This window comes from the organism of the source record quoted next, unplaced genomic scaffold, assembly GCF_019419815.1.
Source record: "Pyrus x bretschneideri cultivar Hongxiangsu unplaced genomic scaffold, Pyrus_bretschneideri_v1 Contig3, whole genome shotgun sequence".
In the NCBI taxonomy this organism is placed as follows: domain Eukaryota; kingdom Viridiplantae; phylum Streptophyta; class Magnoliopsida; order Rosales; family Rosaceae; genus Pyrus; species Pyrus x bretschneideri.
Window position 1 is genome coordinate 11606044 of NW_025999612.1, and position 24488 is coordinate 11630531.

General features: G+C 35.0%; 2 protein-coding genes and 1 non-coding gene across 4 annotated transcripts; 2 read left to right on the plus strand and 1 right to left on the minus strand.

Moving 5' to 3' along the window:
- The first annotated feature begins 5621 nt into the window (after positions 1-5621).
- On the plus strand, positions 5622-8692 carry LOC103937798. 2 transcript variants are annotated; one of them, XM_048589081.1, is made up of 2 exons: positions 5622-6073; positions 8404-8692. In XM_048589081.1, exon 1 carries the CDS (start codon positions 5673-5675, stop codon positions 6066-6068), a length of 396 nt encoding a protein of 131 aa, XP_048445038.1. In that variant the 5' UTR covers positions 5622-5672; the 3' UTR covers positions 6069-6073; positions 8404-8692. The 2 variants fall into 2 exon arrangements, with proteins under 2 accessions (XP_048445038.1, XP_048445037.1); XM_048589080.1 differs by having other exon boundaries at positions 5623-6073; positions 8414-8692.
- An 8275-nt stretch (positions 8693-16967) lies between these two features.
- On the plus strand, positions 16968-19455 carry LOC103937808 (transcription factor TCP5-like). The gene is made up of 3 exons (XM_048589834.1): positions 16968-17241; positions 17866-19118; positions 19202-19455. The coding sequence occupies exon 2, from the start codon at positions 17966-17968 to the stop codon at positions 19097-19099; it is 1134 nt and encodes a 377-aa protein (XP_048445791.1). The 5' UTR covers positions 16968-17241; positions 17866-17965; the 3' UTR covers positions 19100-19118; positions 19202-19455.
- A 4217-nt stretch (positions 19456-23672) lies between these two features.
- TRNAT-CGU lies at positions 23673-23744 on the minus strand. Its single transcript has one exon. It is a non-coding gene; the product is annotated as a tRNA-Thr (tRNA).
- Between the last annotated feature and the right edge of the window lie 744 nt (positions 23745-24488).

A 24488-nucleotide genomic window follows, 5' to 3' on the forward strand; every position in this document is an offset into this window, starting at 1 on the left:
GGAATAAAATAAATAAGACATAATATTTACAAGATTTGGTAAGTGTGTCTATGTCATTAGAGTAGTAGTAGTACTTTATTTCATTATCTGAAATAATTAAAATACAAAATAACACTCACTATTTTTTCTTTTCTCTCTAGCCTGACTCAAAGTAATTTATTCTGCATCTCTCTTCTTTCTTCTTCTCTTCTTTTTCCTCCATAACTCCTCTTTCTTTCCTGTACGTTTTTCTCTCATCTCTTTCTTCTTCTTCTCACTTCTTCCTTCCTCCATTTTATAAGCAAAAGATTACTATAGCAACACTATTTTTTACAAACTTTCCTCAAATGAATAGTGAAATAGTGTGCATGAATAGTAACTCATATGTTTTTCTTCATATGAATAATAAATCATCTAATTTTTCTTATAGTGACAAACCATTTATGTGGGCCATCAACATCTCTACTAATCTTTACTAATTAATAAAACACTTATTGTCAACCAAAACTCTATGAAATTACTAGTTTAACCCTCTAATTAAAACAGAACATGAATAAGAAATATGGGGCAAAAATGTAATTTCACACAATCAAATTTTGCTTTTTTTTTTTCAAAGCCTCACCTACATGTAATCCTAACATATATCTAATTATAAAAAATAAAAATAAAAAATAAATAAAAACTTCCCACCCCCACATTCTCTATCATTCTCTTCCTCTCTCCTTCTATTTCAAAATTAAAAATTAAAAATTTTCTCACACACTTTGTGTGTGCCCATATACTAGTATTATATTACAGCATGAATAAAATTATAAAAAAGATTTTTTGGATCATTTAATTTCAAAAAAAAAATATCACTTGGTATTACAATCTACCCGTATTTCTTAAATTTAATTTATGGGGAATTGGCTGGCTCCGCTTATTTAAAGAGAGACGAAGAGGCAAAAAGAGAGGAGAGAAATTGAGAAACGAAAGATGACTTTTTTGGCCACAAGGAGCAGCGTCGCCGACGGGATGTGTGGTTGGGGTGCGTGGTTGTTTGCATCGTTTTGCCTTGGAGTTTGGATGGCTGTTTAATGCTTGTTTTCATTTGTTTTTTATTTTTATTTTTTTTGTTAAACGATAGATTTTATTAAAGGGGTTTTTTGAAATAGATTCAAAGTAATTAAAAATTGGACCTATTTCAAAAATTAAAAGTCATTAAAAATTGGATCTATTTCAAAATGTAGTCTATAAAATTGGACCTATTTCAAATTTTTCCTTTATATTAAATTAGATGTTAAATTAATTACCGATGGAGTTTAAACCCACATCATTATATAATAACTCAACATCTTACCATCATTGTGCGAAAGTATCACTTGCCTTTACTTTGTGATTTTGAGTAGGTCAACTTTTAACTTTTATAATTTAGGGATGGTAGGATAATTTACCAAATTTAGGGATGGTACAACGTACACTATTGACCCCTTTCTATTTTCGGTTTGCTTGGTTTTGTATTTACACTATATTTTTTACATAATTTTTTACACACATTTTCCTGAGGTCCATCTTATAATGCATTTTAAAAATCCGAACTGTTTATCTTTTAAATTTTCATAGATCATTTAAGCAAAAAATTAGACAATTCAAAAATCATTAAGACATTTATTTGTAATGAATAAAATAGACGAATACGGTTATACAAAGAAACCCTAAACTCTTAATACAAGAGTCATATGGTTTCAGATTTTGGTAACTTTTTGTAGACATAATCTTTGAAGAAAGACATAATAGATAGACATAATCTTTAAGGAAAACTAATGAAAAGGGCATGAAAACTTTGAGTTTTAACGATAATGACAAAATAAAAGGTAAAGTGTATAGTACCAGGATTAACTTTTTAGTGTAAAAATGTGATTTTTTGTTAAAGTGAATAGTATCGAAAACTTTTTGTTAAAGTTTCCTAATCTTTAATGATAAGGTAATTAAGAACTAAGTCCAAAACTTTGGTAGATAGTAGATTCGAAGGATATTACTATTTTTTGGGAACTTTAACAAAAAGCTCCCGGTATTAGGGGTGGGCAAGGGCCGAGCTAGGCCCAAAATTGGAGGGACCGGACCGAACCCACTTGAAAATACAACGGGCCAGGCCAGGCGGGGGCGGGTTTGGCTATTTTGAAACTGAGAACTAGACCTAACCCGGCCCGTATAAAACGGGCCGATTCCTACGGGTCCAACGGGTACCTTTTTTTTTTTTTTTTTTCTCTCTCTCTCTCTAATTTTCAGTATCCCACCTAGATTCCCAGTCGAAGAGCCGCCGAAGACAAATCAGAAAACTGGATCCATCAGTAACCACGGCTTGGAATTATTTAAGAACAACAAAATAAGTAGACTAAATCTAAAAGTATACATCCGCAAGATTATGAATCACATGCATTTAAATCGGAAAACCTCAAAAATTAAGCAGAAGAAGAAAATCAACGATTGAGTAGTTAAAATAGCCCTACATATTTCTTCTTCAATTTTTCCTTGCTTTAACAAATTAACCTGCAACTCCTAAATATAACTATCAGTCCCATCCCTTCAAAATTCCTAGAACAGTCGCACTAGCCCCATAAACCCCAGCCAAGCCTCCACCAACCACCCCAAACACTCAACCCAACCGCACCACCACCCCCAAAAGTGAGTACCTCATGAATGACGACAGTGAGGTTGGTGGTGTTGGCGATGATGTTTTTGACTATGCACTCCAATCCAACTTTGAGGAAGAGCTTGAGGTTCTTCTCCTTCTCAAAGGAGAGTCGTCATTCCCAAGCATGGCTGAACACAGGAAAGGAATCTGAAGACCGACAGACCCCCAACGACTGGAGGCGTTGAGATCTAGATTCTGGAGGCTAGAAATGGTTGTTGAAACAAAGAATTCGAGGTCGAGGTAGAGATCAATGTCAAGATCGAGGTCGAGATTGAGATTGAAAGGAGCCAGGGACTCGAAAGGAGTGGGGACTTGGGAGGACTCTGGAGAATTTGATATAACCTATGTGGCTGTGTTAGAAATAAACTGGTGGAGATTTAATCTCCTTATAATCAACGGTGGAAAAGGTTCGGGCCGAAGCCCCGTTTTCTCTGAATTTGTACCTGCCCCGCCCTGTTGTGAATTTACAATATATGTACCCGCCCCGAATTGGCATTACCTGCCCCTACCCGCAGATCCAGTACCCGTTTGCCCAGCCCTACCGGTACTGTTCATTTTAACGAAAAACCACATTTTTACACTAAAAAGTCAATCTTGGTACTATTCACTTTACCTTTTATTTTGTCCTTATCGTTAAAACTCAAAGTTTTCAAGTCATTTTTATTATTTTTACTATATTTTTTTAGAGTTCTTGTAGTCTGTTGCCACTCTTTTGCTAGAGTGGCACAAGTCAAGATTCTTTCCTAATCTCTTCCATTCGGATCTTCTGAATTCTTCGATTTTTTTGTGTTCTTCGATGGGTCCTGGCTCCGACTGCTGACCCACCACAACCACACCGTCATTTTCTGACCTTTAGTTGCCCAAAATTGGAATCAAGTCCTCCCATATAGGGAGAGAAGAGAGTGGCTAGCATAAGAAAGAAGATGAACAAAAAAAAGTTAATTAATTCTTGGCTTTTCATTTTCGATTGAACGGACATGATTGAAGGATCTAAAAAATTCGAATGGAAGGGATCCATAAATGATCTTATTTCGACTGGCACGACCACCTAAATAGTTCAATCATATTTAAGTTTGAGAAAATTAGAATCCTCCACTCTTTTTTTACATAATTTTTATTAAATATTTGTTTCTTTTAAAATTTTGATTAAGATGCTTTAACTAATATCCACCAAATCATTTTTTATTTTATTTTATTTACATGTCATTGGTTTTTTTTTTTTTAAATAAAAATGCTATATGTTGATTTTCCACTTTATCCTTTTAGTTGATAAGGGGAATTTTTTTGGCTTGTCAGGATTTATACCTTTTTTTGGGGATATTATTAATGGCTATTAACTAAATCACCAATATTATCAATAAACTTTGAATTTTGAAATTTTTTTTGTCGTCAGGGTTTATACCCCTTTTGTTGGCTCGTTCACATCATAAAATTATTATTGAAATATAAAAGTTGTTGATAAAAAGGATGAGGTTGGAGTGTTTGGACTGAGATTAGTGCTATTCGGTATGAGATATATAAATGCAAATTTTAAATTGAAATCAACTTGAAACGTACTCAGATCAATTTGAAACATACCAATAACAACTTGAAACATACTGATGCTAAATTGAAACGTACCCATTTCACCTTGAAATGTTCAATAACAACTTGAAATGTACTGATGCTAAATTGAAACGTACCAATTCTAACTTAAAACGTACCAATATATCGGTTTGAAACGTATACTAATGCTAAATTGAACCTACCAATACCAACTATCCTTTAAAATAAAATGTATCACTAAATTCTATTTCCCCAATGTACCATGGTACGTGAAAAAGATGGAAAGATAGGTAAAAAGTATGCTAAAACAAAAAGCATACCCTTTGATATGGATACTCAGATCAAGAGGTGTGCATAAAATGAAATATGAAGGAAATGAATATGATCGACAAAGGAGAACGAAAGAGGGTTTGATCGGTCGATCGAGGAAAGCAATGACATGAAAAAATTGCTAATGGTTGTAGAAGAAGATAGCATGTTAGTTACTTGTATGGTGTGGAGTCAGGAATAAAATGCATGTTAGAAGCATAATTAGATCAAGTTTGATGTGTTAAGATTTTTAAAACTAATCTACTACATTTTGGGAAATTTGGGATATTAACATGATAATTATTAATTAATTAAAGGTACATCATATGGCAAATCGTGTAATATGGCATTAAAAAGACGTCACTTATAAAATAAGTGGCATCTTAAATGTAGGAATAATGTTTAATCAAATTTTTCAGCATATTATTAATTCAAGAAATTAAAAAAATATGCACCTATATCAAAACTCCTCTTTAAGTTTTTAATTCGTTAAATTTTAAGTTTACTGATAAAGCAATCAAGAACTAAGGACAAAAGTTTGGATGAAGAAGTTTAAGATTACTAAAAGAATTTTAAAATGATGAATTTTTTTTTTTTTAGAATTTGTGAATTTTTTTGTTTGGTTAACTTAAAAGAACAATGAAATTTGAATACGAATTTGTTATTTTTAAACTCTCACTCGTCACTCACATAAATTGAGAAATGACACTTATTTATATGAATTTTAAACTTAAAAATTAGAGATCATAAATTCCAAGTTTATTTTTCCAAGCGAAAATTCTAAATTTTTATATTTTTGAATCCAAACTAAAGAATTTGTGCATTTCAATTTATAAACTCTTACTTTTGTCCAAATTTCAAGTTTATTTCCCTCATCCAAATATAGTGTTAGTGAGATTAAAATATCTGCAAAATTAATAACTAAATATGGATGCCACTCAGTACAATAGATGACAAATTCAATACCAAATTAGGCTACCCATTTTATAGCTTAATTGGACTAAAAAAAAGAAGAAAAAAAACTAAATATGGGCATGGAAATTCTGATATTACGAATTTATCTCTAAAGAAGACACGTGCACATCGCGTAACTTCATTTTCCAACGAAAAAAAGTCCAAATCTTCGTCTCAGTATCTCGCCTGACCTGCATCTCAAATTCCTCCAATGGCGAAACCGGTCTCAACCGCCGCGTCATCCCTCTCCCAAACCCTAAAGCGCTACCTCAAGAAACCGTGGGAGATAACCGGTCCGTGCGCGGATCCGGAGTACAAATTGGCCGTACCCGGCGCGCTCGAGTACCGGCTCGAGTGCCCTGCCACGACCAAGGTCCAGGTATGCGTGCCCACCTCCAACCCGGAAACCGTATACGACATCAAGTATTTCGCCCGCGACCAGCGGCGCAACCGGCCCCCGATCAAGCGCACTGTATTGAAGAAGGCCGATGTGGAGAAGCTGATGAAGGAGAAGACGACCTTCGACGTATCGGAATTTCCGCCGGTTTACTTGACCGATTTCGTTGAAGAGGATTACAATGCTCAGGGTGGAGGCTACCAGAAATGAATTGGGTTCGTTTTCCTCCTCCAATTTTTCATTAATTTGATAATTTAAGGGTTTAATTAATTTAATTTAGGGTTATTTTTCGGGCATTGTGTAAATTGTGGAATTTTGTTATTTGTGCTTGAATCTTTTTGTGAAAATGTACTGATGGAGTGATATATATGCAAAAGTAGGAGTCTTTATTGAGTTTTGGAATAGAATTTTGCTGGAAGTTTATCCCTTTAGTTTTGTTAATAGCTTGACAGCAATGAGAAAGGTTTTTTATGTTTCGGGTTTTTCGCATTGAAGGTTGTTTTGTTGGTTTTGAGTTTGCTGAGCTTGTTTTAATTGTGAGTTGCTCAGGAAGTTTGTCTTCTGAGGCTCGATTGGTTAGGAATTGCTGCTTTCAGTGGCAGTTTGGCTGTAACTTTGGATTAGTGCAATTTCAGTTTCTCTAATACTGAATTAGGTTGTATTTTGCTTCACTGGACCTTTCCGGGTGCTCCATTGTTGTGGCTTTTATTGCCGTGGGAGACTGAAAATCTTCGATCCAATGAGTCTTAGTCGATACAAATTTGATATAGTAAATGCACCATAAACACTGTAGTTTACACCTTAAACCTTGAGGCATACTCAGTACCTGATTCGAGGATTGAAAATATGGATCTTTTGCTTGGCTTTGAAATGGTATACTGTTATATTTATCTTCCATTTTGGGAAAGTTAATTGAAATAACATATATTCTTTACATAGTACAAAATCTTTCGTCCATTGCCGTGAGTCATTTGCCCATGGTTTTAGGATCATGTTGTCTGCATGGCTTGCAAGGCAGGCTGGAGGCCTTAGTGCTGATAACCTTGTATGTAGATAAAAAGCATCCATGGGATCTGACCTTTAGCTTCCTTGAACTTCTCGTAGCTAGTCTAACATCAATTTGTTGTGTATGCACGTCCTGAACCTTTATATGGATATTAGACAAGATATTGTGTTCCAATAACTTCAATCTCGTTGAAACTTCAATTTGTTTGTCGGCGATGCATCAGACAAAGTCTGCCACAATCCATGCTTTGGCTGGAGTTTTACAGGCATACTCTTGATATTTGGCTGTGGTGAGTGATCACACTTGGAATTATGTTTTGATCTGATGGAAGGGTTGTTAGGTTTTGGCTCGTCAATTAGTGTCCTTTTCTGTTTAGGATTGTTTTAGGGAAAAAAAGGGTGCACCGATTCTTCTCCTAAAAGGGCTAGGAAAGAATCTTAGTTTCCTTATTCAATTTAGATTAGAAATCCTAGAAGTCTATTTGGAATTGGAAAGGAAGTCTAATTTCCTATTCCACTTAGAATAGGAATTATAATCTGTAAAGGACATGTAAACTGCACTCTATGCCTATAAATAGGGTGCGGCAAGGCTTAAATTTAAGAGAGAGGAAAACTGTTGACAGCCAAGACAAGAGAGAGAGATTAGTTCTAGGGTTTTGCAAAAGTTCTGTAATTCTCTATTATTAATCAAAGGAGCGGTGATTTCTCTACCAACGGGACGTAGGCAAAAGTTCTTCCGAACCAGTATAAGTCTTGTGTGTTTCTAAGTTTTCTATATTTGCTAGTTTAGTCTATTGCCGTTGGTTACATTAAAGAACAAGGTCTAGTGTGTGGTTTTTCAACAAAGATCCATGGGGATTTTTTTAGTTCCTTCGGGAAGAACTCATGGAAACATCCATGGGGAGGACTAGAGAAGAAAAAGAATATTTTTGCTTATTTTATTCTTGTTTGGACGGGTGTGAAAGAGACAAAGAGAAAAGTCTTTAATTGAAGACATTCGAAAATTAAACCACAAAGTTTATTTCCTCTTCAAATGTGCAGATAAATCAAGTATTCTGTACTCATCTCTTCATTTCTATCTATAGTGAACCACCCATATGAGAGTAATTTTAAAAATTATCTGAATCCAAACATGCTATTACTGGAATGCCTGCTTTCCACAGCTGGTATTTTCCTTTGAATGATTTGATATTGAAATCCTCTGTAGGAATTGCTTTAGTTTCATGGACGTCCATAAGTTGACCGATACCATCTCTTCTACCGATGGTTCTCAATATCTTTTTAGCTATTTGGCTGCATCCTGGATGTGCTAATTTGTTTCCATAAATGATTGGGCCGTTGAAGATACATAGAGATAGAGGCTTCCACATGCTCTTTCCTAATTTTTAGTTTTTCTTTTCCCTGTTCCTCTCCTTGGTTCCTGTCATTGTGTTTGCATATTTTATATCCTTTGGTTTCTCAGGTTATGTACTTATGTTTGGCGTTGCTTGCTTATTGTTTTCGTGTTTATATTGTATCAATGACTCTTAGCTTGTTTTGGCTTCTTGCAGGCTTACGGGATTCTGGAACAATATCTGTGTTATTTTGTTCCTCTCCTCGAACTGAAGAGATGCTGTTCATGTTAGCATGGATGTTTGTCTAGTCTCCTCACGTAATGAAATGCTGTGCTTGACATGAATAAGGGTACTTGATACAACCATTTTTTCCGATTTTGTTTGGCCAAGAATGTCTCTGTATAAAATCCAAATGCAACCGCAGTTGGGTGATGGATTACATTATCGCTCGTTTCTTTAACTTCTAAGATTTCTACCTGCGATAATTTTGCGATATCTTGTCTGTCATTGTGATTTTCTTTCCCTGATTGCAACCATATGAAGACGTAGGTTTAGGATTTAGAACGAATATTAGCAAGCTTCTCTTATCTATACTGTTAATTTGTGATAGCCTAGAAAGGATGATCATGACACACCCTGTTTATCATTGTCAGTGTAGCATACTCTACGCTGATGAGAGTTTCGTTCGAAGACTAAATGAATAAGGTTGTTATTAGAGTTAAATGCCTTAAACCTAAATTGCGAGGTTTGCCCGACCTCTGAATGTTCCATGGGGATCTCGCTTCTCATCCCTCTTTCCCTTAATCTTTAGTTGTTTCTAGCTTGTTTTGTATTCTGCTGACGTTTGAGAGAGGAAACTGCAATTGACATGGAAGGCAATTGAGTTTCCGGCAATTTGGCATAAACGGTAGTTAAGCAAGTTTTGACGACAGTGAGCCGGAGTCTAGCCGAATGTCCCCGAGTGGATCAAGGGGATGAACATTTTATGCACCCATTGTTGTTCTAAATCTACAAAGTGAGCCCCCTGGCCTCGTGGAAATCTTAATATGCATTGTTGTTTGTGATTCTTCCGTAGTAGCTCCAGGCCCTACCAGATTTTGGAAGACCAGGGTTTTCCCATACGCCGGGAACTTTGGCTGGTCAAGTCTTGGTCATTGAACTTTTGGACGCACATCCAGTAATTCCGTTACCCGGGGCATCTAGCATTCCATTGCTCGGTGCAGCTATGCACCGGAGCATAATAGAATATTCACACAACAAATGGTTATTGTTGTGATTGTTTAATTTCGACCTGAAACATTTCAGGTCTCCTTGATTGCTAGCTAAAGGCTAGAGCTTAATGCGGATGTTAATTAAAGTTCACCGTCATTGATTAAATTTAAGAGTCTACGTGATTGCCAAAGTTGGGCGACTTTTTGGTAATTAGATTGATTAAATCTTCACGGGCCACCCTACCCAGCCACTTAGTAGTTAATCCTAGTTTATTTCTAATTAGCGCCATAATAGCCAATTAACAGCCATGCAAAAAATCCCCTATCACTGTTCCTTGCAGCCGCATAAAGTGTTAATAGGCGTAATCAACAATTTTAATTAGCAAGTTGAAAGTGATGTACTTCTGCTGGAAAATATTAATATTTAAGTTTACTTTAATATTTGGTTTTCTGGATTTAGCCCGTTAGTATAAAAGTTTCAATTTCTTACCTTTTAAGATTAGAGTTAGTTTATTATAAATATCATGTTTGTTATTCCTTTGAGAATATGTTAGTCACGACATAGCTTTTTGGAATTTTGTAGCCGTTTCAGTATTTTCGTTTGTTTAATAATATTCTTATTCTTTTATAGTCTTGTTCAGTGTATAATCTGATATTCAACTTAGTATCAGATCATGTTTGAACTTTCAGGATTTAATCTGTTCTTGATAGGTGACATGTTTGTTTGATATTAGTTTTGAAAAAAAAAAAAATTGAATATAATTGCTCGGAACCACTCCCATATCCCTGCATACCCGAAACCCCAGCCATTAACCGCCGCTTCAAACTTGCCGTACCCAGTTTTTCTGCAACCTGCCGCTGCTGTTGACTGAAGCCCGGAAACGTACCCACATCGCCGCCACGCCCACCATACCTGCCTATCGCCCAGATTGCCATCCACTGCTGCACTCCCTGTACACGCATCCTCGCCGCCGCTCTGATATGCACCCACCGCCGCTGCTGTCCCATTAGGCACAGAATCCGCATGTGCTCCGGCCCACAGACCCGTGTTCTGCAAACCAGCCCGTGTTTTGTTGAAGTCAAGGAAAGAAACGAAGAACAAGAAAAAAAAAAAAAAAAAAAGAAGGAAGGAGGGAAAGGAAAATGTTAAAAAAAAAAATAAAAAAAAAATTGTTTGAGGTTTCGGCCCACACGGGCAAAGAGTAAAAATGGGTTGTCGGCTGTTTGCCAGCCATTTTTTGGTTTGATGTCTTTGAGGCCCACAGGAGTTGTTGGCGTTTGAGATTGTTTTGTGATTGTCATTCGAGTGCTTAGAATTGTAACCACTCAAGTGATTGTGTTTGTGTTTGTTCATTTGTTGTTACAATTGAGATATGGAAATCTCTTCTGTTTAGTAACGGGTTATTTTCATACTCTCAACACTAGCCGGTCTGAATCAGAATCAGTTTACCAGCCAGAATTAGCTTGCCAGCAAGAATCAATTTGCTAATCTACCAATCTAGTCAAGTTCACCAGTCAAGTCCAGTCCAATCTAGTCAAGTTTGCATGCCTGCCCGTCCCCCTAACAGAGCCAGTCCGCATTTACTTGTTTGGAAACTCATGTCGTATACCATCATGAGTTTGACGAGGGTTTTGGAAAATATTAGTATTTAAGTTTATTTTAATGTTTGGTTTTCTGGGCTTAGCCCATTAGCATTAGGGTTTCGGTTTCTTACCTTTTAGGGTTAGGGTTAGTTTATTATAAATAGCATGTTTGTTATTCATTTGAGAATATGTTAGTCACGATATAGCCTCTTAGGATTTTGTAGCCATTTCAACATTTTCGTTTGTTTAATAATATTCTTATTATTTTATAATCTTATTCGTTGCACACTATGATATTCAACTCTTTCATAATCCTCTCAGCTGCTCACGCAAACCTTTACTTTTGGGATGCACTAAGCCAAGTTTCGAGCTGTTGCAACTCTATCAAGTTTTGGTGCTTGCCTAGCTTTCATTAACCCACATTTAGTGGGCTAATTAAATCTAGTAATTATATTTTTGTGCAAGCGATAGTTGTCAAGAGGGAGAATTAATCAAACTTGGATTTTAAGTGCATAAGGTCAGTTGAAAATTGAAAAATGGTGTGTGAGAAGTAAAAATGAGTATTGTGGATAACACGACCCTTTCTGGTTTCATGTATGTATCTTGTATTAAAATTGGGCTTTGTTCCTATGAATAATAATCTGAATTGCATCCAAATTACAACCCATTTCACCAAACCCTTCAACACCCTTAGAATTAGCAATATATTTGCATGCATGCTATATATTCTAACTGACATTATTTGTTACTTCACTTTCACCTTCAGGGAAGTTTTCATGTTGGGCAGACAGTGATGATAAGCCTGTTGGAAAAGCATTAGGCACGAGTAAGAGAAAAAGAAAGCTCCATGCAATGTCTATGAAGTATAAATCAAGCAACAAGAAGAATATTTAGTGTACAATGATCACTGTTTATATTGTTGTCACTTACTGCAAAAGGTCTAAGGAGGCTCTACTTTTGACTTCACTGAGAGATCCAGTTCTCTTTTGGTCTGAGATGACAGAAGGGAGAATATAAAATCATGGCAACGATGCACACCCTCAAGAACTTGTGCCTCTAATCTATTTTTAATGATCAAGTTTTTATATATTTTATTATACAATTGATATAGGATACATTGAAATTTAACATAAGACATCAGTACTGCTGGACGTATAAATACTTTCTAAGAAAATGCATCCGCCTATTACTGTTACAAATGAATTAGCATTATTGCATTGAATATAAATGAATAGGACTTGCTTAAGTGGTAGATTAGATCATTTTCCTACTTTTTGATCACTTGAACTATAAGACTTATCCAGTAAATACCAAGAAAATTACCCTTAGACGTTATATTCCAAATATAATGCTAAACTTTTTGTCATAAGAGTTTAGTATATGTATTTCGCTTCCGCCCTCCCACAAATATGGATTATGATGCATGAACTACCTTAATCCTTATTTTTCCACTCTCTCTCACCACTTGAGCTAACGGTTAACCAAGTAGGCAAGTTCGCCCTCATAGCCGATGAGAAACTATAGCAAAATATATTGCATTCAATGTAAATCGATTTTGTACATAATTTCTATCCTAGTTAAGCCTTGATGGACTTTACCAATCGTCACGTACGTAGGAGAAGCGAAAATTGGACACTAAATTAGAGTTTATCAATTAGAATGACGCATTTAGGAGTTAATGTTATCATGACTCTGCTACTTAAAATCTTACACGAATTAAGGGAACATATTTTCATCTGTACGTACGGTAATTAGGGTTTTGGATTTTTTTTCTTGATTAATTCTATTATTCTGCACCTAAGTGCTTAACTATAAACTAATGCAGAAGGAGCATATTACACGAGAGAGAGAGAGAGAGAGAGAGAGAGAGAGAGAGAGAGAGAGAGAGAGAGAGAGAGTCGACAGTGAGAGTTCACAGGGCGAAATTCAGTTTACTTTCTGTTGCAGGCTGAGAGATTGCAGGATTTGTATTATTTACAGAGACATGCAGTGGCAGAGAGAAAAAGAGAGCACGCATTTATTTTTGTTTTGGGGCCATCCGCCATCATTCGCTATATACCTTATTTTTTCTTCCTAGGGTTTGGCCCTGTCACTTTCAGGCGTCAGAACGAAAGCACCAAGATGCTTGCGAATTAGATCAAATATAATCCCTTATATTTCAAACTATAGTTTGAGGATAATATTGGAAAGGAGGACAATGAGAGGAAAGTCCTACTTTTTCGTTAACATTTATATCATTTTACGGTATAATAAGTGCAATTAGAATGGTTCATTCTCTTTGTCGTTATTTAAAAATTATCTGAAAAGTTTATTCAATTCGGAGACGGTATAAACATTCATATGTGTCATAAGATGGACGGTTATAGTAAGAAATGATGAATTGTCAATCTTTGTAAATTCATACGAATGATTAAGTAGCCTTCAAATCTAATAATTCTTTTTTTATTTTATAAAGATGATCTTTAAATGACGTACACTAGAGAAAATAAACATTAGCGGCTATAATGTTTGAACTATAAAACACTATATATTATTGATTCTTCCATCTCCTACTTGGTTTTCTATCCACAGTCCCCCTCCCAACACACATGCAATATATATACACATTAGACATTAGAATTTTGGATGGGTATATATGGACCATACTCGTCCTCTCTCTCTCTCTCTCACACACACACATGCTAATGTTGTCATCATGACATGATAACTGAGATCATATTGGTGATGGCGACACCTATTTTTCTCTTGAATGATATATTAAGCATCAGTCATAACAGTTAATTTAATTAAGGCATGTTAATTATGTTGCATAATATTAATTATATGAAGTGATAAATTAAAAATTCAATCATTTACATCATGTATGTTGCATAATATCATTTGTTACGAAGAAAAGTCGATATAGTATTCTTGAAGAACAGAAAATAATTCGTTTCATCCTTTTTGATTGAAATAATTCGCTATATCATAATATTCGTTTTAGTTTTCATTTTCATCTTCATTTGACTGATGACGAATCATTATTATTCTAATCACTGTGAAGAAGCAATTAGATTCTTATCAAGTATTACTGGCTTTGTCCATTCCTTTTGTTTTTGCCGCTCCGCTCAGATCTGCAGCTGCCTGCATATTATATATATTTAAACAAATTAATTTGGCAGCAGCAGGAAATAATTTTTACCCAAAAAGTGATCAGGAAATTTAGGGGTTCCTGAACAAAGTAAAACTGCAGTCTTGGTTGGAGAAAAAATGTCAATGTTGAATTTAACTCACTTGATGAAAAATCTGTAACTCCCTATTTAACTCACTTCTTCTTTTTTCTGCTACTTTAGGGCTGATATTCAGATAACTTATCTGCTCTCTGTGTATGATGAACTCTGAATATAGCTTTCGGTTTAATAACTTAAATTGTTCAACTACAATCTCTAAAATTGGTAAAATCCCTAAATAACTGCTGCCCCAGAATTGGGTTGATGCAACAATAAAAAGCATACTAATTTTGAGTATAATATTATGTAGATCTTATCATTATTCTTGTACTGAGGAGACAGGAGCCTTTGATATCACACACACATATATGAGGAGCTAGAGAAGGCTTGCTAGGGTTTATGTTTCTGCAAAAATATATGTTTATTTTAAGTATGTCAGTTTCAGAGGGTTTAAACCATACAAGGCTATGTTAAATATTGCTTAAAAATTAGTTAAAATGGAATGATGATCAAATTGTTACTTATTATTATGGAGAAGTAAAATTAATTGTCTTGGCCAGATGTCAGAGTGTCGGCCGGTTTATTTCTTGACTTGAATGTCTGTAAAGGGAATGGATCCCCTCCTAATCAAATCACACGGATTGTTGGATTTTGATCCAACGACTACAAATAGGAAACCTCTCTAAAAGTTATAATAATTGTATCCGTTTGATCAAAATCTAACGATTTGTGTGATTTGTTCACGAGGCTCAGCCTTCTAAGTTCAGGGATTCCGTTCCCGTCTGTAAAAAGTAGGACTTCAGCTTTTGAACTGCAACTAGTACAGTACTCGATCTATATTAGCGTACGTTCTCAATTATTTTGTTGAAGATTATTGAGGTGCCCTTTTATGCACACATTTGTTGAAAGATTCCACTACTTTTCTTGATTATCTTTTATGCACACATTTGTTGAAAGATTCCACTACTTGTCTTGATTATTGAGGTGCCCTTATGCACACATGTATATATGAAGAACTCTCTCTCTCTCTCTCTCTCTCTCTCTCTCTCTCTCTCTATACACACACACACACACACACATATATCAAACTGCTACTTGAAATAAAGATGCAAAGAGTAAATATATGTGCAATTATGTATATATTATTTTTCATTCATGTACGTTATATTAGCGAAAACTAGTGCAACTTGGGGTTGTGAAAATCTCACTGCACTCTGTGGATATGTAGTGGTCCAGGTCCCTTCTCTCTCTCTCGATGCATTCAGTGGATGCCTTAAAGAACCTGTGCTTTGGTCCCTCCTCTACTCTTCTCTAAAGGGTCTAACCCTTCTATCCTTGCTCTCTAAATTGTACATATACATACATACATACATATATATATATGCTGCTGATTACATACATACATACATATACATATACATACATACATAAATATATATATATATATATCCCAACTGGTATACTGTATACAGACGATAGCTTGCATACACCACAATTTTAGGAGCCACTTGACTGAAGATTACTGTTATGTAAGTATATATATAGCAAACTCTAGTATCTTACTAACTATTCAGACTTACTAATTATAAATATGCATGCCCCTTCTTAATCTTAAATTTTGCTGCACACAAAATGAAGAAGAAACTAAAACTGTTGCTAAATATTAAACAATGAGTACTTACAAATATAGTTTTTGGTGAAGGAAATGTTAGCAAGTTAGTAAATTTGGTTTATTATCCGTAATTTTGTTAGGTTATTTTGGTATTTTTATTAGGGTTTCTATTAGAATAAAGTATATTAAGATTGCTTTCTTGCTTGCTGCTAAGGTTTAGTTTTGTTTTCTTGTTTGTTTCATGGATTAAGTTTTTAAAATTCACATCTTGTAATTTTATAAGAATTACGTCTAGCAAAATGTAAATCTTTTCAAGTTGTGTAGTTACTTTGACAATTTTGTAGTGTTTTTTATTTTTGTTTGTAGAATAAATCAGATCGTTTACAATTTTTTTTTCTCTTGTATCATCCTTTGATTTGTCAAGATTCTTTTTGTAATATTGATATGTTTTATATAACTAAATCACTTATAGTACTATTTAGTTTATATATATATATATATGATTTTTATATGAATATTGCACTACAAATTTACATGTAGGGGAAAAAGATCGAAGAAACATTATCTCCAAGGGATTTATATATAGATTTTTTTTTTCTTCTGCTTTCTTAATTAAACTGGTAGCTAGGCATGCCTTCTTCAATTCATGCTATGTGGAAAAAGCTATTTGTAGTTGCCGATAAGTGTGAGATGGTCCCCCTTCAAAATAATCCAACATCTATACCTAGAGAACCTATTGCATAATATTATACGGTAAACTACGACCAAACTTATTCATTAATTAAGTAGTGATTGTTCAGTCTGTGGTATGAACAAATTGATGAAATTTTTATACTGTGGCTTGACAGATGGACGAGAAAGTATAGGTATCGTGAACACAAGTTATGTAATGTATAAATTTATGTGTTATAATAAGAGAGGACAATGAAGTTGATATGTCCTATATTTAGGACATTAGTAAAAACAAATTCATGTGTTATATTATATGAGTAGAATGATGATTATGCTATGTTGTCTTGTTTCAGATACATAAAAGATTGCTCTAAATTAACGTGTTAGCATATTCAGATGCCACGTGGCCATAAATGTGCCATACCTTTTCCTTTTTCATTCCCATGCAATATGGTGTGGTAAATTCTAGTTAGCATCTTTTCTTTACCAAATGGTCGATTATTATTTCTGAAAGTTTATATTCTCTCTATCTCTCTCTGCAGCTAAGAGCCTCTAAGATGTTGAATTTGATAGGCAAATGAAGTACACAGCTTAGTAAGAAATTCAAGAGAGAGCATCATATATACTTTAGCAAGAGGTTTCAAATCGCACTGTTGCATCCTGTTGGTCTGTCCCGCTTCTTCTGTTTCTTGTTAGTAAGTTTTCGACATCCAAGAACTAAATCTCAGCTTCTACGACCTCGGTTTTCAATCTGATGTGAGTACAGTTCATCTTATGATCCTAATTATATCTTTCAAAATAGATTGATAAGAGGAAAAGGTAATTTAGGGTTTCCGGTAGTTTGAATTTGTATGATTTTGTGAGAGTAGATCAAGAAAAAAACCTCATTGCAAACTCTGATTTTCTACTAGCTTTTGCTCATCCTGTTAACTCTCAATTTTAAACAATTTATAAGTTCTTTAACTTCTTTGACGATTAAAATGGTTCAACTCATTAATCATATATATATGTGTGTATATATTTATCTTCTATAGTAGTTTGTGACCATTCTTTTTAATGCAACATCTGCTCAACTTCTCAGCACAATTTTCAGATTTGCATATGGAGGATCTCCTTAATAATTAGGGGAGCATATATATATATATATATAGATGCAAATAAATACTAATATTGGAAACTTTGATGAGAAAATGTTTTCTTTCTCATCTATCGATTAGGAACTGAACAGTGATTAATTTAATTAGTTCATGAATCAATTTTCCATAAGATATAAACCCATATGGATTCCAAAAGAAATTAAGAATAATCATATGAATTCATGTAGTATATAACAGTTTATTATTTTTCCCCTTTTATTTTTATTCTTTTTTTTTCTTTCAGTTGGATCTTTGGAGTCGAGCGATCGGAGAATTTCTTTCCATATCCGCAAAAAAGGAGCACTTGAAAGAAGGGCGAGATTACCATAATCAGAAATACTACAATGATAACAAATTCAAGGGACAAGGGTTTCGAAGCCAAGCAAGAGGGCCACAACAACAACAATAACAATGATGGGAACAACAATAGCAGTTTTCATAAGGCATCATCATCAAGTACTACTACTTCAAGGCAATGGTCTGGATTTAGAAATCCAAGGATCGTACGTGTTTCGCGTACTTTCGGTGGGAAAGATAGGCACAGCAAGGTTTCCACAGTGAGGGGATTGAGGGACAGGAGAATTAGGCTTTCAGTACCAACAGCCATTCAATTATATGATCTTCAAGATAGGCTTGGTCTTAGCCAACCTAGCAAGGTAATAGACTGGCTGCTTGACATTACGGAACAAGATATCGATAAGCTCCCTCCACTTCAAGTTCCTCATGGATTTGGTCATCAATTTCATCAACCAATGCTAAATCCTCATAAAGCTGGTAATTCTCTTGTTGCTCCTTTCTTTGATGTAAATTCTACTTTTATGGAGGCAGACCATGTTGATCATCAAGAAGTTCATGATCAAGCAAAAGGCAAGTCGATCAGGACAAACGACGGACAAGATGATCAAAATCGTCATGATCACGAAGGAAATGTTAGTGGACAACTCTTAGCTCAAAAGCTATTTCCCATAGGCAATCATCCTTCTTCCATACCTGGCTTGCTAAACAATGCAATGGCATACAACTACTATCACAACTATTCAGAGCCTTCAACGCTATCTCTAGCGCAGTTTGGTAGCCATGAATTTCCACAAGTACCACAAATAGATCAGCATCATAGTCACATGATGAGTACTAATGCCTTGTCATTTTCAACTCCAATGCCATCTGTTTCTCAATTATTCTTCTGTCCACCTACAGCAACACCGACGCTTTTCGGTTCATATCCTCCATATATTACCAATCCAATAGTGGAGGGTACTAGTACTGCTACTGATCAGCCTCGACAAGGCAACCATTTCCAATTTTTGAGCTCACCAAGTAATTCACAAAATTTCCTAGCTAACAATGCTCTCATGCCTCCTCTTCATTCAGTTAGCTCATCCTTGAAATCCTTTCCATCATTGGTTCATCCCAAGCAGCAGCTCCGTTTGAATTCACAAAATAACAATGGAAGCCAACCAAATAAAGACGTTCCATAACTTATTAGCCTCATTGCAAGTAAGTTCGTATACCTTAGTTGTTGATCTCTCGTGATCTTGGAACATCTATCTCTTTATATAATGCATCGATTTTCACAACAGACGGGAGATGGAAACTGATGAACATTGACATGCATGGATGTGTTGGCTGGAGGAGCAAAGCAATTGATTATTTCGGCACAAGCTATAGCTACAAGCAAAAGTCAATCTCCTCTGGTTGTATTTCCTGCACTACTTTCCTCCGTCTCCCTCTGCAAAGGCGACAAGAATTAATAGTGAAAAACTTTGTAAGTATGGCAATGTTATATGTAGACATTTGCGTACTAGTGATTCATTAGAGTGCTTATAATCTTAAATACTATACTTTATCCTATACACATTAATCCATCGATATATATGTGTGAGGTCAGATATCCACAGTGTTGCATTCGTATATATTGTGTGTGTGTGTGAGAGAGAGAGAGAGAGAGAGAGCGAGCGAGAGATCCAATGAGATTATAATTATAGTCTCAGTGCTGGGGATCATATGCATGAGCAATGATTATTAATTAAGTCATGGTAAGAAAAAAAAAATAAAAAAAGAGATATAGAACATGAACTTCTCAATTTAATGGGGTATATGTATATGTGTGTGTTGGTACGATTAGACCCTAGTTTGGTACTGAGGTGATTCTGAAAAAAATGGCCATAATTTATGTTTGGTAAACATTCAGCTTCAGTTTTTTTCCACAGTTTTGGGTGAAAAAAGCCAAAAACACAAAGCTGCAAAACCCAGCTTTGAAAAACCAGTTTTTTTTCACATCTGTTTTACATAAAAGTTTATCAAACACTATAATATTGCTCTTTTTTTTTTTTTTTTTTTTTCAAAAGCACTTTTACAAAAAAAGTTTACCAAACACTCTACTACTTTATTTCACAGCTGCTTATTCTCATAGTACAGCAGAATCAGCTTTTTTTTTCAAAGCACAGCAATACCAAACCAGCCCTAAATCTACTATATTCTTAGTTTTCTGTTGATGAAAGACCTGGATTTTATATATTAGATCATCAACAAATAATAACTATAGTAATGTAAATTACAGTGGTTGTGGTAAGGTTATATATTGTTGATTTAGAAGGTTTCCCTTTGCCAGTCTTGGACATGCGTATGTTTGGTCCGATAATGACATGAAAGAATAGAAAGAAGTAGTGAACATAAATTTAAAAAAGTTGGCCAAGAGTGGAACGGTGTTTTATATATATGGGTATGTGTGTGTGTGTGTGTGTGTCTATATATATAGATATATATACATATATATATATGTACACACTACTGTGTACTAATATTCATACTACGTACTACATAAAATCCACATTCAAGATGTAGTTCCTTTCAGATATATACATTACTAAAGAACTTGATAACTTAGGAAGAAAAGTGATAGAAAATCCGCCGATTTCACACATAATTTGGTGGATATCTAAGCAACGTATGAGTAAGAATTTAATTATATATTCTTCATGTGTTCTTTTAAGTATGCAATGCCAAAAGTATCAAATTATTAGTTGATAATCTATGGTTTAGCTACTAGCAAGTAGCTGCGGGATTGATATTAATATAATGTTGCCCTTGTCATCCGTGTTAGGATTCATATATCAAGTATGTTATAAAACCTGGAGAGAGAAAACATGTTATATAAGCTTGATCTGCATAAGTAAATCTGTCAAAGTGAGGTGTTTTTAGCTTGATATTGGCCAGGAGTATGAACTATGATATCCACATCTCTTCAAGAGCCAATTAATACAAAAGACCACGTTTAATAAGAGCTACGTTTATTAGAGAGGTGGTACAATGTGATGATACACAGTAACACATCTTGAGTTCGATGGGATGATCAATTAGCTTGTACGTACTCTATATGCCAGCTGCCCTACCCCTACGTAATGCATCATATGCTCGTTAATTAAGATCATATACGTGCTTGTATATAATACAGCAAAGCAGAATCATATTTGTTGGCTGATTTTGGTTAATTATATACAGGAAATCTTGGAGATGTTGGCCATGGTCATATATATGTATTATGTTTTATGTACATATATGCCGCGCTGACATGCTATGCTGTGATGTTTATATATGTGGGTGTGGAATGATATATAAACAGCACGTAGTCCTAGAGCCAAAAGTGTGATCACTATTCTTAAGATCTGCTGCTAAAACTATAGCTCAGTCCTCATGAATCATGATGACCAACGTACGTCCATTAATATTGAAGGATTCTGATTACTAATTGTGAGTCCTGACATATCTACTTAATCTGTAGGAACATATTATAAACGTATGCAGTGTATTATATAATGCCAGAAACATGTACCACTGTTTGCCTCTATACGCATGTGGGTGCATGTTTAATTGTATTGCACTCAATAATATATTAAGGGTAATGTTAGAGAAACTAAATTTGTAAACTAAATAATATGTCGTCAGTAAGAATGAACACGTTTATAACGCTTAAGTAATAATCCAATCAACTTTCATGTCATTTAGTTTACAATATTTTGTCTACAAATTTAGTCTCCCTAGCATTATCCATATATTAATGCTTCCAAAAATGAAGAAAAAGTAAACTTAGAACGAATGGAAAGTGGCATGCATAATCTAATTGAGGAGAGAAACTTGTTTACAACGGAAATGTCATGTGACGGTATTTAAGTCATATTATGTATTGTTATGTGTTATGTGTTTAAACTTTTTAATATGACATTAAGTAGATTAATTAACATCGAGGCATCTCTGTTGCACATGAACGTCGAGCTCTTCTTAAAGATCTCTCTCTCTCTCTCTCTCTCTCTCTCTCTCTCGGGCATTCTGGAATGCATGCCAAACTACTTCTTTAGACTCTAACCATATGCATGCATTAACTATATACATGTCTAAAGCAGAGCTAGCAAACTACATTAGCAACTTAACTGCACGAGTATATATAATCCATTTCCTATAACCTACTATTGGTGGTTTTTCTTTTCTTTTCTTCTTTTCAAATTAATTGCATGAATGAATGTGTAGTCTTAATTTTGGCACACGAGAGCCGAGCTAGCAAGGATAGCCCACAAGTCAAATTGTTTCCCTTCATATCTGCTCCCTCCTTTTGAAGCAATAAAGATTATAATAACAAGCATGGATGACTCCGCACAAATGAAAAAGGAGAAACAAGAAAAACACTGGTTAATTAATTATTGTTCAAATTAGTTTCGAAAATAAATCTGCAGTTCTTTAGAGAATGAAAAGGAAAGAACATGAGTCCACTGGCAGAGAGGACTGAATTAGAAGGCAGACTCTGTGTCTCTCAGGCTCAGCGCAGCAGCTGCAGCTAGCCATGTTAGAAGATCCAAGAAGCATTAAAGGACACCCAACCCTAGTTCCCTGCCTTTTATATTATGTAGGACTGTAGGTGCCATGCCATCATGCAAAAAGGCTTTCCCAGTACCAGTTGTGGTCCTCTACGCTTAAAAGTGTGGAGCACGAGTAAAAATTCTACTACGTTCCCGTGTATGGTATGCACCAGATAAATAGAGTGTTGGCTATGTAGCTAAAGGTCTAGCAGTCAAGGATTCAACGGATGTTGGTGTATAGGATGGTGTTCAGGGTTTCATTAGCGCATAGGGTTTAGGGTTATGAATACAAAATCAAAAAGAGACAATTAGTAATCTGGTTAGTCCATCCCACTAAAATAGTTCGTATAATGTACCAGACGAGGAGTACATATATCTAGCATGCATGCACATGAATACACAAGAAACTTTTCTTCCTTTCTAATTATTATTTTTACTGTTGGAAATACATAAGGATCGAGATGAATGGAATGTGTGTACACTGTACAGGCATGCTGATAGGTACTCCTACTAAGATTTATGGAATTTTTTGTGGTCCTCAACGTTCTACACGCTGCCCTAGGTCAAGGACCATATTTGATATATGCTCTCTTACTCACATTCTCAAATTGGTTTTTAACCTTCCCTTTTCAATTTGGGTATTATTTGAACGGCTGAGATTCAAAATAAATTAAGCTCCATCCTAGCAAAATATTTGTCAACTTTTCTTTTGTGTAACTAATATTTTTTGGTTACATTTGATAGAACTGAATTCTAAATTTATTGTATTCTTAGCTCATTGCTCTTATATTCGACAACCGAATTATATAGATGGTTCGACTCATTTACAAACAAAATAATTTTTTTACATTTAGGTATCACTTAACCGCATTATACAACCTCTAATACAAAAATCACACTTCTTTGTTAGAGGTATAACAATCCACCTGGTTCGACTGTCGAAACTCAAGATTTCTCCATTGCTCGCTCCACCTCCTTGATCACCATTTTCTTCTTTATATTTGATTGCAAACAAGAACCAATAAGGCAACAAGTAAAAAACAAAAATATTAAAAAAAAAAAAAAAAGGTGATGAAGTTTCACAGTTAGGCCCAACTTATGCTCAAGTGTACACATAAACATTCTGGATTTGGGTCAAATTGTAGGAAAGTTCCTCAAAAGTCCAGCCCATTTGAAAAAAATTTAAAACTGTAAAATAGAAAGCCCCCGGCGAGGATCGAACTCGCGACCTTTCGCTTACGAAGCGAACGCACTACCACTATGCTACGGAGGCTGATTGTTGATTGTTTACTTTATAATTAATTAATGAAATACATAATCATTAATTTGCAAATGACTATTTTTTTTTCCTTCCAAACTACGCAATCATTAGTTGACCATTAGCAAAATTAATTTTCCGGATTTAATCGGTAACCTAATGTGCAAATGGTTGTATTAGAAAAATAAAAATAAAAGTGCAAGTGGTTGGAAAATTGTTGATTTGTGCGAGGTTAGTTGGAACATGGAAGCTATGCAATGTTTTGCTAATAATCCTTTGAATCCAATACCAACGGCTAATAGAACAACATTCATTTTCAAACCTTTCAACCAATCAATACAACCCTAGAGACTGGTTTTAGTTAGAACTCGAGCAGTTTCTTGAAAACTCATCTTCAGATAAGAAAATATGATATGATCAACCCACACTTAACATGTTTGAAAGGGAAGTGGAAAGTGGAGAGGGAAGAAAAAACAGGATCTTATATGTTGATTTCAAATACAATTTTTTTTTTTAAGGACTTTTACAAGTTAACTTCTTTACAAAACCCAGCATTAAGAACTGTAGATCTTACACACAATTTATTATGTTGCTTTGCTCGCGAGCTAGCTGCTGCCTCACCAATAACGATTTCGTTAACCAGGTCCTTGAAGATCAATCGTTCAACATCTAACACTACTCCGGACGTGTCACCATGGAAAAACTGTCCAGCTTTCTGACCGGTTTGCACCACATCCTCCCACAGTATGTTTTTCAAAC

Excerpts from the sequence above, each read along its gene's own strand:
- LOC103937808 (XM_048589834.1), top strand. The coding sequence starts at position 17,966 with ATGATAACAAATTCAAGGGACAAGGGTTTCGAAGCCAAGCAAGAGGGC.
- LOC103937798 (XM_048589081.1), top strand. The coding sequence starts at position 5,673 with ATGGCGAAACCGGTCTCAACCGCCGCGTCATCCCTCTCCCAAACCCTA.